This window comes from Coturnix japonica, chromosome 19 (assembly GCF_054131305.1).
Source record: "Coturnix japonica strain WE chromosome 19, WE-NBRP24, whole genome shotgun sequence".
Classification (NCBI taxonomy): Eukaryota; Metazoa; Chordata; class Aves; order Galliformes; family Phasianidae; genus Coturnix; species Coturnix japonica.
In genome coordinates this window covers 8635313-8648654 of record NC_140681.1, presented here as the reverse complement: position 1 = coordinate 8648654, position 13342 = coordinate 8635313, and the positions used below count along the sequence as shown (strand labels likewise).

General features: G+C 44.0%; 1 protein-coding gene across 2 annotated transcripts in view; it reads right to left on the bottom strand.

Annotated features, from left to right (window-relative positions):
- CDH4 (cadherin 4) overlaps window positions 1-13342 on the bottom strand; it is a 400908-nt gene that overhangs the window by 82553 nt on the left and 305013 nt on the right. For both annotated transcript variants that reach the window (XM_015881672.2, XM_085519661.1), the window contains exon 5: window positions 4522-4677. In XM_015881672.2, coding sequence (XP_015737158.2) covers window positions 4522-4677 — 156 coding nt within the window. The remainder of the gene's footprint in view (window positions 1-4521; window positions 4678-13342) is intronic.

Sequence of the window (13342 nt, the reverse complement as noted above, 5' to 3'; positions counted from 1 at the left end):
CTTTGCTTTCAATGCGGGATGTGCCATTTGTATTTCTTGATTTGTAATGGTCTTAATATCTGCATTCCTTGCCTGAATATAAACTGCTTTGACTCCCACCTGTTGAGCTATCCTTCATCGTGTCAGATGTAGCAATTCAATAACTTTACAAGTCAGAGGTCAGATTGCCTTTGAAAAAAAGTAATTCGAAGCTAAAATTAAAGTTATTATCTTCAAACTGAGGCAGCACTGGGCTGCCTCTTGCTGTATTTCCAGGATCGGAAATGGCTCCATTCAGAGATAAAGCACAGAGCAAAGCTGATATCTTCCCCCTCAGATCTGACTTTCCCCCTGCAAATTTTTAATTACATTTGAGAGCTTTTGTTTGAAATCTCCAGGAGTTAGGAACTTCTCAGCAATGCACATCCATCTGCTCGTTGCACTCATTGAGTGCAGGTATCTATGACCGGGGTGCTGCTGCCTGCACTCAATGGGAAGAACACTTGGTGAGACAGAGGATCCTCACCTGCCTGCAGTGAGCCAGCACAGCAACAGGACAGGGCTGAGCTATGGGAGGAGGGCAGTGCCTGGGGACATGGGCATTCTCCTGTACTACTACGAGTCTCTCTGCACAGCTTTATAACAGTTCTTTGTGGTCACACCTCTGTATCCTTTCACAAAACACTGCTCTTCTTCTGTGCTCTGTGTCTGCTGCAGCAGAGGGACAAGAGATGCCTGAGGCAGAGCGTGGTATCTAAGCTCAACTCAGTGGGAGCCCTTCCTCATTTGAGACCACTCCCAGAAGAGGAAGTTAAAGGAAATGGACTCAATGGGGCAATCTGGGAAACTAGCTGTACCTCCAAGGCAGAGCAGATACTGCTTTCCTTAACTCCTCTCCCCATCCCTCTAGCCCTACTCCTTGCTCTCACCCCACATCCTCAAGCCAGAGAACCATGCTTTGTTCTGGACTCATTCTTCAGATGCCAAAACAGGGCTCCTTTGTGCAAGGCACAGTGTGAGTGTACTGCAGTGCTCAGCAGATCAGGTGTGCCCAGTGGGTGCTTTGGGTGCAGAAGGAAGGATGGGATGGAAAGCAGATGCACGCAAGTGCTCCTCCATTGTGAGAGGCAGTGGGTGAGGCACAAAAGATGATGACTGCCCTCCCTGTCAGGCACAGACATCACATAGAGCTGGATAAAACAGTACTGGAAAGGGCTGGGACTTCCACCATGCACCAACTGAAGAGTGGGCTCCATATTCCTGAACAAATTCTGTTTGCAAGTCTGACAATTGTTGCTATCATATTCAGCAGCAGCCATCACAGGTCTCTGAGGTTTTTCCACTGACAGTCTACCATGTAAACGTGGCTGTTGGCATACAAATGATTCGGTATCATGATTATTGATTACACTGGAGGCTGGTGGTATCTGAAGGTAGTTAGTCAAAGTCAACACAGTGAATTGTATTAAATATGAGTATTACTTATGCACTAATACTACTAATACAAATATACATTATCAATCAGTGACAGAGACTCTAAGCAATAAGCATACAATGTCATGCCTAATTTGTATGCTCTCAATTGTGATTAAAAGTGCAAATTAGGGCATTGTGACACAAATGGTTGGCATTACTCACTAGAACTCAGTTAAAAATATTGGAATTAGCTCTCACATCCCTGAATTTTGACTCATCTATTTTATCTCCTTGCACTGCACATAACTCCTTCTCAGACTGCAACTAACCTGTCCTGCTCCAGCCATTCCAGACATTATGTCACGGGTCTCATTCTGAAGGCACACACATGTGTCTGGGACTGGCTGAGGACTCAGTTCTGAGTTCCTCCACAATGCACATTACTTGTGTACTAGAAGCAGTGATGACTTATTGATGTGAGGATGTTGTCGATGGCTTTTACACACAAAATGCCTTGGAAAACAAACTGCCAATTTCCTATCCCTAGGACTGGCCAAACGCAGCTTGATACAAAACTGCAGTCTGGATCAGGAAAGCCATTTGGGGTCACTGGTCTGTCACCAGTGAAAAAAGGGATTTGGGAATGTAGTTATGTAAGGTGGCTGCATGCTGATACTCATTGGGCAGCAATAACCACAAAGGGCTGCCTGCAGGAGATGCAGCGACAACTGGAAATCAGCACAGAGGGTAGCAGAAGGGGGTGGGCGTGGGCTCACAGCAGCAGTGTGCTCTGAAGCTGTGCTCCCTCACATGCAGCTCCAGCACAACTCCCTGACCATGTTTGCAGCTGGCACTGCATCTGGGATGTCTGCAAGGTCCCTGGAGAGCTTGTGCATTGCTTTGTAGTGCAGAGGATAAAACAGCTGAGGCCCACATAGGGCTGAATTCGTGGCCACCAGCACTGCAGACGTGCTGTGGAGTCACCTGGCAGACACAGTGAGCCCCAGAGGCACAGCCATCCCTGCACACATCACATGGAGCATGTCCTCCTGAAAAGCTCATGTAAAACTACGTGGAAGTTTTGCTACAGAACTAATGAGAAAGCATCCATTTCACCTTAGGGAAAAGGTAGGTTCCATCAGATGAATGGCTTGATAAATGCGGGGAGAATTAAAATAGTATTTTAAAAATGGTCAAAAACAGATAGTAAGAAAATACGTGTTACAAACTATGTAGGAGTAGCAGGTGTCAAACTGACTCAAAGATGATCAGCCCTGAATCATTGCTCTCCAGTGCTCAGTATGAGCTCCAGGTCTGCTTTTGCCTTTCACTGAGCGGCTGGGCTGTGTGAAGTGGTGAACATACACTGACTGCTCCAAAACCTGGTACAGCCACAGCTCATTGCTGGATCTTCATTCTGGAGGCTGACCCAATGCTTACAGTATCCAGGATGGTCCATTCGTACTGTATGTTTCTGTACCAGTGTTTGGGGCACTGCTTTGGAGACGATGTATTTATAAATGCTGTGTAAAGGATTATTAAATGAACAATTGATGATTCAATAAATCATCGATCAATTTCTACGGAGGCTAAAGGATCTAAACATTACTTACAGATGTGATTGAAACGAGCTCTATCATCTTCCACTGCTCTGCTAACAAAGATTTTCTATCACTCACTATTCTTGTCTGTAAGCTCTCAAAACATATTTATCAGCTATCCACTCTCCATAAACTGTATGTTCCTGTAACCTTCAGAGAGTGAATCTGTTTTCTTGTGCCTGGAGCTTCTAGGTCAAGGTTTCTATAAGGAACAGGAGGACTGGAATTCCTGTGGTGTGCACCATTCACAGAGGTGACAATTCAGTCTGCTGAGTTCCCTGAAACCCTCAGGTTAAGTTTGTTATTAGGGCACTGCACAATTTTTTACTGCAAGGAAATCTTTTCCAGCACATTTTTTGACTGAGAGTGCCCATTACTATAACATCATACAGACTCCATCAAAAGCATTAATGTGTGCATAGTATTACCGACTACATCATTTTATAATAACCTGGCACTGCTGAAACAATATCAACAATGATAAGATGACACACACAGTATCACCTTTTCCAAAATGATTTCCCTTCGTATTTTCACAGGCACAACAAACAAAATAATCGTTCATGTTCACAGAGGATAAAATAACTTCCCTTCGGACCCCCATTCACCCAGGGGAAATCTCCTTTTCCACCCAACTGAAGAGGCAATCTATTTCTTTGTCCTCCCACCCCAGTCCCAAGGCTGTGTCAACATGGTTAACTGGACACCTGATAAAGCAGATAGGATGTGCGTCTCCAGCTGAGCTTTTGGGGACAGTGTCAGTGCAAGTGACCCAGACAACACCACTGACATCACAGCATCCCTGGGAAGGGCTGCTATGATGCCCACAGATGTGGCTACTGCTGATACAAAGCAATCCGTGGAACAACCTATTACAGCCTCTCTGGGAGACAACTGAAGTGTAGATGCAGAAAGCATCTGAAATTTTGCAGAGCCATCATGTGAGGTGCAATGCTTTTTTAAAGCAATTTGTGGGGCTGCATCCTCTGAGCAATTACACCATGTAATACACAGGCTGTGATTTATATCACAACATAACGACCAATTACACTCAAAGCATACTGCAGGTAGAGCATTTTATGAACTAGGGTAGTGAAAGGCAGCACTTCTGAGAGTAATTAATCTTAATTAATTCCCTCGTATTTAATATTAGCCTATCTGCATATTTAAAAACCTATCTGACACACCCCCATCATACTGCCTGAACATCTCCTAGTAATTTAAATGAAAAATGACGGTGCCAATTATTGCATGTTTAGTTGCAGTAATGATTCCTAAATTAGCAGTTTCCCAAGACATGCTAATGCTGCGGATGGTTTTGCGTGGTTTGGAGGGGTTCAGTCCACAGATAAATTTGCATGGATTTAATAAGCAGTGTGCAGTTGCACCACTTTAGAGAAATGGGTGACTCTGTGCTGGAAAAGGATGTTGCTTTAATGTTGTTTTGCACTGGTGTGGCTGACAGAGCCTGCAAACCCAGATAAACCCCAATTGTCTTTTTTTCCCCTTGGCATATCATGCTTACATGGTAGGAAGCTCTTTCCTCTCTGTCCATCGGCCGGGTCACATACATCCTCCCAGACACAGGGTCAATGTTGAAGACTTCCATTGGCGGCTGGTCGGCTCCCACTCCTGTGATACTGTACCTGATATGGATCTCTTTGTCCTTATCGGAACGAATCTGGAATGGAATAACAAAGGCAGCGATCAATAAGCTTTGGACAAAAGCCATATGGACGTTTAAACAACTTTAAAGATCTGAGCCTGGAAGCTGCATAAATGTAAAACCGCTGTCAATTTTGACAAGGAGCTCGAGCTGTATGCCAGAGATTTGGGAAAAAGCCATGAAAAGTTTCTTCCACACCTTTTCTGTTATTTTTTCTCCTCTTTTATTCATGATGATTCTCTAGGAATCATTGAAATTCTGACTTTTTGCTTTAGATGTGGGAGAATCTATATGCACAAAAAAATGCTGTTTACTTGCTATTGAAACCATAAGCTTCTGAAAGTGCCCAGATTGTTCAGTTACAGCCAACATCTCACAGCCATTCACCACTTCCAGAAATGCTCCCTGCTGTCCCCTCCATCCTGTTCTTAGTCCATGTAATCACGCACATGAATGCTCCCATGACATTTGGAGAGCTGAACTGCTTGCTCCTGCCTTGTCCAGCCCTTTAGGATGGAGGAAGGAGGCTGGGAATACCTGTTGGGAGGGATATTACCATTTACCTATTTGCCCATTTGTCGAGGAAAGGCCTGTTTGACAAACTGCTTTTGAAACTCCTTCCCTCCTGTACCTTGAGAAACACATAACAAATCAAATACAGCACGACGAATTATACGTACCTTGGATACAGAGACAAGAAAATATAAAAGGGAGGTTAATATGTTGTCCTAGCAACCCTGACTATCTCTTTAAACCCAAATTTAATTTTCTGATCAAATGCTGAAAGAAGTTCTTGCAACACCATGACTATTCCTGAAACAAAGTGCAAGGTACAAATAAATTACCACCCCCTGTACTATCACCAACCATCCTGGCAGCATAAAGCAGTGCATTTTATTCCTCAAACAGGTCTATGAATACAACAAAGTAGTGAGAAGACAATGGAAGTCTTGTGAGTGAGCTCATGTCAGCATCTCCACTCTGTCAGCTGCCTTGGGGGGGCTCAGTAGGGGGCAGGAGGCCCCTGAGTAGGGAGTAGGGGTGCCTTCCCAGCAGCAAGGGGGTTGAGATGGGCCATGGGATGCTCACACACTCCTCCCGCTCATCACCCATCATTATTTCCTCCTCTCCTGACACAGTGTACTGAACAGTGGTGCAGAATGACACCAGATCCCCAACAAGCATCTCCAAGCATCTCCTTTGATGCCTTTGTCCCGATCGTTATCAAGTTTGTATGCTGGATTCTTTGCACTGCCTGCACTGAGCAGACTGCTGCTGCCAACAGCTAATGATGTCAGTTATTGCTCGGCACCACGAGGATTGATTCGTGCTGCACCCACACTGCTGGAGCTGAAGGTCAGGGAATACAGACAGTTTCATCTGTCTTTCTCTACAGGATTCGCTGCTTCTTTAGGCTATTAGCACCAAGAAAAACTGATAGGGCTTGCACTGGTGTCATCACTTAGAACAGGTACTGGGGACACAGAGAAAGTGCCCTCGTGCCGCACACTGCAGTTTATGCAGGTCTGTGTGTGCCCAGTGGGTATTTGTAATAGGGACCCAAGCAGTCAGGCAGGAATCCAATTTTCATTAGCAAATCTATGGGTGAAAAAGAGCATATTAAACCCAAGCTTTGCTTGCACAACTGTGGTTTTAATGACGGCAAATGGCCCCTCAGCTCAGTAACCAAAGTCTGGAGTGCCCATTTTTAGAAACTCAGCTCTCAGCCCGTCAGGTAGGCAGGGCTGGAAATGGGATTTATGTGAATGTCTGTGCAAATGAATAACTCAAGTCAGGAGTTCAGGCTCTAACTCACTATGCGCGTGTTTGTAGCTAAGCTCAAGTTAAGCGAAAATGTAGGAAGCCATGTTTGGGGCCTTGAGTCAGTGTGGGGTTTCCAACTCTGAAATTAAGAAGAAAGAACAGAAGAAGGTAACTCAGGCCACGTAGCTGTGTGACCATCAGCATCAGTGTACCTGCATCAGGGTGTCTGCACATTTGCTGCCTTTTTGCTTACTGAAGCACAGCAGCCAGCAGCAGCTCCTCAGGCACAGCCCCAACCCCAGCCCCAATTCAGCTCAACTACAGCCAGGTCTAGAGCATGAGCACCAAACAGCAAACCAGCCTCCCTCCAAAAACTGAAATGGAAGCAATTTTAACCTGAATCACGGAAGAGGGGAGTCTGCCAGTTCTTCCTGGACATTTTTATGCTCTATTTCCTGTTGCATACAGTATCCCGATCCCATTGTGATAGAAGCATTAGAAATGCATAGAGAGAGACAGAAACATGGAAAAGGAGGCTGGATTTAAATATTCAGTGCTATAGGCACTATATTTTATTTTCAGGAAACACAGATAAACAGAAGCTCTCTAAGAAAGCTATGTACAGTTTAATAAAGTGCACGCTATAGGATGTCCTTGCAGCACTTTATTAGCATTAATAGGGTCTAAGCTGTCTGTATGTAAATCACTGCAGATCTGAGAGATGAAATATATCATAAGACCCACACAACTCACCCAATTATGCTATGAAAAAATCCACGAGATGATTATACTGTACTGAGCAAAACAAAGATAGGGAAATACATTGCAAATACTCAGCAATGACTCATTATTCGTTTCTAATTGCCCACATACTACAATGGTTTGCCTTTTACCTGCACTTAGCTCCATTCCCATTCAGAATACAAGGATGTGAAGTGTTCAGAGAATAAGTACAAGCAGCACTTGCCATAGAAAGTTGCAAAGACCACTGACAATGAAGCATGGCACATATTACTACCAGGGAGATATTCATCGCAAAGGCACACACTTATATTGGAACATGTAATTTTAGTCCTTTTAATGAGATTTAAGAAAAAAAAATAAATAAAAGATTTTTTTTTTTTTTTTTTAACATTAATCCTGTAACATTTTGACCAAAAGTTTCATTTGCATAATTCCCAGGGTGCAATTTAGTAAATCTTGTTGAGAAGTTAAGAACATTATCTGAGTACAATGTAAGGTTTACTTCTTTTGTTGGAGCCGTTACTGAAGCAGTTTACCATAATAATAATAATAATAATAATAAATCTCCATTCCCAAGGAATTCACTAGGCCAGGAGAAAAAAATTACTGGTTGGGGGAATATACAAAGCTCAGGAGAGAGTTGCTTTTTCATTCATTTATGCTTGGGAAGTGAGAAGATGGTAACATATCCATATTATAGCACCCTGACTGCAGAACACACACATGAATTTTATTCATTTATCTTTCATTTCGTAATGCAGTCAGTAGCTATGCGGGTTTCTGGGTTATAAAGCAGATGGCAGAAGGATGGTTTTCCTTAGCTGTACTTAGATGTTTTTTGCTCAGGGAACCCTCAGTGCTTCGAGGTCCGGTGCCAGGCATGGCACAACACTGCATCTCCCGGTGGGAGCAGGATGAATGATGATGCTTGGTGAACATCATCAGAGAAATCTGCTTGTAAAGCAGCTTTTACTCTCTAAAAGAGCCCTTTGGGATGGAGCTCAGATTAAATTGCTACACTGGTGAGTGAAAATGCCCCAGACAGAAAGGCATTTTATGGTGGATGATGCAATCTCCTGATCTTATTGCATCTCAGGAACACAGGTGAGACTTTTCATGCAAGAACCTTGGGATGCAGACTGTGCACCTACACTGATGGATACGGACAGACCATTTGCCACTGGTGGATGGCAATGCAGGGCTGTGGGGTCTGATTACCCAGCCAAAACTGAGCCCAGGGGCAGCGGTCAACGTTTGCAACTCAGAAACAGAATGCCAGGAGTCTGACACAGCTCTCACTTCTACAGAGCAATCCCAGAATCAGGAGAAATCAACATGATTTCACAGATGGGTATTTTCCACTGGAGGTTCAGATATAATAACTAATGCGTGTGAAAATGAGCATTGTAGATCCTGAGATAAGACAGAGCTAAGCCTTTCAGAACTGGCTTTCTGCTTTGTAGCAATGTCACATTTAGATGGGCTTGAAAAGCTGCCAGCTTGTGACACAGGATTGCATCCCCTCCTTTGCAGATAAAATCTTAGGGTTTGTGCATCTCTGCCAGGATTTAACGTGGAGCTAAACTGTTCTCGCAAGTTTTACTGGCAAGCACAATTTCCACTGATGAGCTCCTCGGAGGTACCAGATTTTATCCCTTTGTTTGGCTCCTGCTGATCTGCAGATGCCCTGTACTCCAGCACAGCCACCCCTCGCTGCAGGGTGCAGAATGCACAAGCCCTGTGAGTGACAGGGAGGACTGCAAAGAATGTGGGGCACTGAGAGCTGCATGGTCAGCATGTTGGAGGGCTTCAGTGAGACCGTAAATTGCCCAGGTTTTGGAGCGTGACATTGACAGAGAAAAGCAGAACAGCAGAGGTTGCTTAGAGTAGGAATGGGGATATCAGGTTGGCTATTGGGAAAAATTTCTTCTCAGGGAGGTGGTGGGGTCACCGTCCCTGGAGGTGTTCAGGAACCATGGAGATGTGGCACTGAGAGATGTGGGCAGTGGCACGGTGGGCTGGATGGGGCTTGGGGATCTTAGAGGTCTTTTTCAGCCTTGCTATATCACCCATTCATTTCCACATAAGAGCAGGGATCCGGGACATTGCTGCTTGCTTCTCTTCTCAGTTTATATGAATTAACACTTGGCCTCCTGAATATTTATTCATCAAACAATTAAGCCCCACACCGAAGTACCTTGGTGACCTGCAATGCCTTCTGGTATGTACAGGCACTCAGATTACACAGTGTACTTACTAGGTCCCTTCTTAAATCACCAGTGGGTTTCACTGAGCTGTGCACAGTCTGGGTTCTGCCTGTCACCCAGTGATGGTATATGTCTGCAGCTGGGCATGTGTCTAGAGAGCTACAGCAGGCAATTTATGGAATCTGTGGCATTTTCACCTACAGATCAAGCAAAAAAAGTAAATTTCCTTTAAAGTTCTTAAAGTCGCTCTATAAAGATACCGTGTTCAGAATATCATTCAAAAAGACTTCATGTCCCCCAATTTCCCATAAAATACTATGCAACATTTGTACTAACATGACCCAGGGAGACTCGTGCCTGATTTTTTTGTTTTATAAAATCCATTATAATTATTAATGACCACATAAAATAATGTAAATGATAAGCAGTGAGTGTCTTTTACTATTAAGCTCTCAGCTATTTTCCCCATTAAGAAAACCAAATTAAAATAATTGAAAACTATAATCTGTCATGCATTCAAAATGCTCCATAGAAATTCAGACAGGCAAACATATTCAGCGTCTTTAAATGAGCACACTTAAGAGTCAGTCTAAGCATTCCAGGATTGGCTCATTAATTTTAGGGGAAATATTGTAATTCAGCTCCTCTTACTGCTCATTGAGATCTCTGCTAAGGACTGACTTATTTATTTTTAACCGAATCTGCAATATGTTTAAGAGTCATTTATATAAAATTTCTTAACTCTTATTTCACAGTTGTTTTAAAAGCCAATAAACAGACACATCTCTACCCCTGCATATTGCTCACTGAGTCACATACGGTTTCAATGAATAGGTCCAAAAGTAAAATGGACAGGGAAAATTAAGATAGATTTGGTGACCCAACCAGGTTGAAGTAATATTTATTAACCCCTGTCTCCTTTTGTCAGACCTGCCAATGATCCCAGCCTTTTCCCAGAAAGATAAAACAGACAAACAAAAGGTTCTCTGAAGCACTTCAGCTGTCTTCAGAGAAAACCACCCATTCTGCACCTTGCAAAGAGGATGATGCGGCAAGAGCAGTTACATGTTTGGCTACAAAGAAAACTTCCATTTACTGCAGCACTGGGCTCAGTAGCAGCCTGCAAGTCTGTATCCACTGCCAGACAGAACTACTCTCAATCGAGCTAAATTTCTCCTGCTGGCACTATTTGCAAACAAGATCAGGTAGGAAGAGGAGTCTATTGGCAAAGAAAGAAAGGATGGAAACACTGTACACATTTACAATTGTGGGTTTCTCCCTTCCCTCAGCTGGAGCTGGTGCCATCTTACATGTAGCTTTCTAACATGACTGCATCTGATCTAACATAGCCAAAGAAGCACCACAGCAAAACAACTGCAGAAGAAAATGCTTCCTCTTTGTACTTTAGCATACATCAAATTTCCTGGAATAAGTAGTTTTCTGTTTCCTTATGCCACAGGGACAGAACCAAAGACTACATTTAGACTCAATGCCCACTTCTTCTGTGGTTGAAATGCACTGTGATAAGTGCTGCTCTTCAGGAGCTTCAATCAGCAGTTAGCTACTATCATTACTGTTATCCAAGAGATTAAGTTTCTTCCTTTGCTTATACAAAATATGAATCCAAAGCCAGACTATAAAAATGCTTGCTTTGTCCTGAATGACTGGATGTCTTTCATGCTAGATTGTATTTTCCTCCAGTGGAAACTTATGCAAAACGACTTAAAATGTATTCATTTTGATGATCAAACAGGGTAAAACTAGTGTGTCAAACATATTAAAGCTTCCATAGAACTGCAGAATTATAGGATGGCTTAGGTTGGAAGGGACCTTGAAGATAATCCAGTTCCAACTCCCTGCCATGGGCAGGATTGCCACCCATCAGATTAGGCTGCCTGACCTTGTCTTCAACACCTCCAGGGATAGGGCATTCAGAAGTCCTCTGGGCAGCTTGTTCAGCCTTTCCCTTCAATCACTGATGTACCTGATGACACAGCTTGCATTGGAGAAAGAAATGAAGCTACAGAACGAAGGCTGTACTCTCCCTGCATGACCCTATGAGTGCCTGGTGATGGCAAGGCACCAACTGCTCAGCTTCAGAAAGCTTCCAGCCACTCGCAGGTTGGCTGGCAGGAAGCTGCCTTCATCTAAGGGCTGCTGGCCAGGGCAGGAGCCCCCCTCAAGCTGGCTATGTTCATGTGGATGTGTTCCTCCAGGGCTCTCCCTATGCCCATCACAGCTTTGATAATCTTTGCTCTCTCTCTCTCCTCCTTCAAGGTTTTTGAATTGTTTATCAGTGTTTTTCTCCTGGATGTGGAGGAAGATGTAAGACCAAGCAGATGGAGAACAGGAGAATATGTCTGGCTTGATAAGGAGATTGGAATGCAGAAAAGAAAAATTTCTGCCTATGTTGCTGACCAGTAACCATGTGTGATCCCAAGTGTAAGCATGGGATAAAAATGAACTTGTCTGACTCCCATCCAATTGAAAAATACAATTACTCTGCTTGGGATAAAAGCAAAACAGCAATCCTTTTGCCTAGGAAGCCATACTTCACGTGTGATCAGATGAGACACCACAAGCAGAGAATATCTGATATGCAGCACTGCAACTCTGGATCTGCAGCATCAAAGCTTTGCTTTCACACGCTGCAAGTGCAAAGAATTCATTCTAGTGTGAGTTGCCTGGATGCAGTGGGACTGAGGTCTGCAGGATTTCTGTAACCCTGCAGCTGGGCCAAGGCTTCAGAGCAGTGACTTGGGACTGGCAGCAGCTACAAGAGTGCCAACACTGCCAGCTCTCCATCTTCATGAGTCAAAACTCGGTAAATTGCAATTTGTTGCATGGTCTTCATGATTAAATAATTAAGCAATTTTCATTACTCGCTATTATGAAGGTCAAGAAGCTAACGTCCATATCAGAGGCTCGCCAATGCTAATGGATCATCCATATCTAACGATAACTGACAGGGCAGGGTAATTTCCAAAGCAACAAGTGCTTTCCTTCAGGCTCTTTGCAACCAGCTCTGTTTTTAAGCACTTCTCTATGGCGATGCTTCAGTGCAGAGAGGTGAGTGAGAGGCAGAGAGCGGCAGCGATGGGAAGAGGAGATTGCTACAGATTAACAGAATGCCGCCACGTGACCGAGGGCTTATCACTGCCAGAATGTTGATAGCAGGAGCAACAAAACCCGTTTTTACTAGTCCTTCTCTTATCTCTCCTACAAGAGAGCAGATTCTCCAGTGTTGTGACTGAAGGCATCCCAGCGGAGCTGCGCATGCTGCTATCTGTCAAGTTCTGGCCCCGAAGAACTGAAGCCAGTTCATACTGTGTGAGATGCAAGTGGCTGATACCAAATATCTGGGATTGGAAGCAGATGTACAAGCCCTCCTCTGCTGTCGAGGATGCTCCATGACAAAGGTCAAAGAAAATACCTCTGAGAATTCTGCTTATCCCTATAATGGAGGATTTGTGTCAGAAAAGAGAAGATCATCCTATGGAACCCTAATGAAGGGCACAGTTATCCTAACACACTGAGTACCACTGTGTGGCTGGCCCTGCTGCTGCCTGCTGTGGCTGCACCTAAATGGTCAAGAGAAACAAATCACAGCAGCAGGACTTTGTTCCAGTTTCTCTGTAAAGTATGTCTATCCTTACGCCTTACACAGCATCGCCACAAAGGCAGCGTGGCCAAGAGAATTCAGCACCCTTCAGGGTAAAGCTGAGCAGTAGGCAGAGCTCAGCACAGAAGACAAACAAGAGTAGCAAATACTGACCTTCCCAGGAGTAACCTGATCACTGCGACTAATGATCGAAGCCCTCAGCTAGTATAAATCAGTGCAGACTCACTGGCTTCAAGCAGAAGCATGCTAATTTATTTCAGCTGCAAACCTGGTCCGTGACATTTAAAAATTAAGCTGCACAGCAGAAGAACAAGGGAAAAATGGTCTTTGCACAATCTCACAC